At 29.8% G+C, this 2,753-nt stretch overlaps 2 protein-coding genes across 2 annotated transcripts in view; one reads left to right on the top strand and one right to left on the bottom strand.

Annotated features, from left to right (window-relative positions):
• The window catches only part of LOC106109148 (DNA-directed RNA polymerase III subunit rpc2), a gene marked incomplete at its 3' end in the record, with an annotated part of 4,918 nt that extends 4,167 nt beyond the window's left edge, over positions 1–751 (bottom strand). Inside the window, exons 1-2 of the mRNA XM_013290553.1 lie at positions 494–751; positions 11–342 (exon numbers count right to left, since the gene is read on the bottom strand). Of these exons, the coding sequence (XP_013146007.1) occupies positions 11–342; positions 494–568 (407 nt within the window). The remainder of the gene's footprint in view (positions 1–10; positions 343–493) is intronic.
• Positions 752–1,012: 261 nt separating this feature from the next.
• The window catches only part of LOC106109274 (mitochondrial Rho GTPase), a 3,361-nt gene continuing 1,620 nt past the window's right edge, over positions 1,013–2,753 (top strand). The window contains 5 exon segments of the mRNA XM_013290702.1: positions 1,013–1,378; positions 1,453–1,661; positions 1,896–2,048; positions 2,147–2,278; positions 2,513–2,725. Coding sequence (XP_013146156.1) covers positions 1,186–1,378; positions 1,453–1,661; positions 1,896–2,048; positions 2,147–2,278; positions 2,513–2,725 — 900 coding nt within the window. The 5' untranslated portion in view covers positions 1,013–1,185.

Raw genomic sequence — 2,753 nt, 5'->3', positions numbered from 1 at the left:
TTATACATACCTTCCAATAAGTTGTTTATTCTTAATTACCCTCTGGTTGCCCCTTATATACTCGATATCTACTGTTATTGGGGCCGAGTATGTCATATCTCTTAATCTGCATTCATGTGGTGTAGCTGCTTTAGTCACATTGAAACCTTCTTCTAAATCTGGAGTCCCCACATATGCATTCAAATATTTTATATAGAACAGAGGATCAGCTTCACAGAATACTTTTTCATTGGCCTGTACAATCTTTTTTATCTCAACATTGATGAAATAATTAAATGAATCAATGTGCTGTTTCACTAAGCCTTTCACTTGCAGAAATGAAGGGACAAGTTTCCATTTATCCTGTAAATATGTGAAAAGATATAGCAATACCGATTTGACCAACAACCAAAATATTTGACCAACATGCTGCATGTTTATTCACACTACACCTCTTTACTATTACCATATCAATAGTACCTCTGCTAAGTAATGGAAATTAAATGTAACTAACCTCTAGCGCTTTTATCGGTTCTCGTAGTCCTTTAGTATTCTCCCATTCAACATTTTTTTTATTTACTTCAGCCATTTTTTGTTTTAAATTCTATGAATTAAACTATGTTAAAAATCGAGGTGTTTATAAAATTGTGCATCCATAGTTTACTTGATGGAAATGCTGAGAAATCAATATTATTCTACATAAAAAAGGAATAGTTATTGTTTCAATTTACTTTTTTGAACATGTGAAAAAGTTGACTCCTACAGTTGACAGCTGACACTGACACTGACACTTTGTGTTTGCAAACTATGACTGTCAAGTACATGTTTATACTAAGAAAACACAATTTCGGTTACTTTTTTATACAAAAGAAAACTGTAAATTACTCTTCACATACATAAATTACCAGGTTTCTTGTTACTTTAAACATAAGGCGATTTCTTAAGAGGACAGTTTATTTTTTTTATTCTTACAAACATCAATTTTTATTATTTTTTGGTATTGGTATCATTGTAAGTGAAATGAGTGAAACTGAAAAATGACAATCTATCTGTCAAATCTGTATAAATAATTTCTCTGCGGTTTATTTTTATTTTATGAATAAGTTTAAGCTATTTTGTGATTATAACAAATTCGACGTTGACATGTGAGAGATTTTAGAATTATTTATTTCATGTTATGCCTAAAGTGGCATCAAATATATCAAAATGGTATATGAAACTGTACCTAGGACAGTTCGGATTATTTTGTTAGGAGAACCAGGAGTCGGTAAAACTTCGTTGATTCTGTCTCTGGTAACTGAAGAGTTTACAGAACATGTACCACCAAAGGCGGAAGAGATCACTATACCTGCGGATGTAACCCCTGAACAGGTTCCCACGAACATTGTTGATGTGTGTCGTAAGTATTCAATTATAAAAATACAGTGTTTTATATCTGGCCAGTTTAAGAAAGTAAAATTCTCTTTATTGCAGTTGCGGAGCAATCTATCGAACAAGTGGCTGAAGAAATAGAAAAAGCCCATGTAATATGTATTGTATTTTCTGTTGATAAACAAGAAACACTTGATAAAATAGCAACATACTGGCTCCCATTTGTAAGAGACAACTGTCCTGATGACTGTAGGAAACCTGTCATATTGGTGGGAAATAAAATCGACCTCATTGATTATTCAGTGATTGATGTAAGTTGTTTTAATATATTTTTCTTAAAAAAAGTTGATAAATGTGTTTAATAACAATGATACATAACATCTTTTGTGTTTGGAAAGAATTTTAACAATACATAATATCACAATACATATTATGATATGAATATTGTTATATAAAAAAACACTAACAGGTTAATGTCAATAAGAATATAAACTATGTCACTCCTATATTATTTTACAAAGTGTAATTTAAATATTGCTTTTCAGAATATTTGGGACATTGCAGAAGAATATCCAGAAGTGGACAGATGTATAGAGTGTTCTGCAAAAACATTAACAAATGTTTCTGAAATGTTTTATAATGCACAAAAAGCTGTTTTGCATCCAATTGGACCTATTTATTCTATTGAAGAACAAGAGGTAGTATGGACTATATTTATAATGTGCATTGGCTAGATTTAGTTAAAAAGATAACAGCACACTAGTCCTGTAACCCTTCATTTCATGTTCTTTTTCAGTTAACTGAAAGGTGTAAAAAAGCATTGTCAAGAATATTTAAAATTTGTGATTTGGATGGTGATGGATTACTTGATGATTATGAAATAACTGTGTTTCAAAAGAAATGCTTTGATACTCCTCTACAATTGCAGGTTTGCTTAGTTTTTTATTGTAGTAAATGTGTAATACATTATGCTTATATAATATGTTAGCAATTGCATTTTTTATCACTATTCCGTAAGATACATAATAAAAAAAAACTGCCAAAGTAATTTATTATCAACAACAAAGCTTGTTTTATAAGATTATATGTTTTAAATCTTGGATATAAAATATGTTATGTAATGTTTTGTTTGGACAATAAACAGTTATTTAATGTTTTTTAGGTTTTAGATGAAGTAAAATCTGTTATTGCACAAAATATAGCTGGTGGTATAGAAAATGATTGTATTACTATGAAAGGATTTATTTTCTTACATTGCCTATTTATCCAAAGAGGTAGAAATGAAACAACATGGACTGTTTTGCGCAAATTTGGTTATGACGAGAGTTTAGAGTTAACACACAGTTATCTGTATGCAAAGTAAGTAACAATAAATGTATAATCAATCTATTAATATTTATATC

This window comes from Papilio polytes, unplaced genomic scaffold (assembly GCF_000836215.1).
Source record: "Papilio polytes unplaced genomic scaffold, Ppol_1.0 DF821289.1, whole genome shotgun sequence".
In the NCBI taxonomy this organism is placed as follows: Eukaryota; Metazoa; Arthropoda; class Insecta; order Lepidoptera; family Papilionidae; genus Papilio; species Papilio polytes.
Note: the sequence above shows the minus strand (reverse complement) of the source record. Positions and strands in the feature narration are given on the sequence as shown.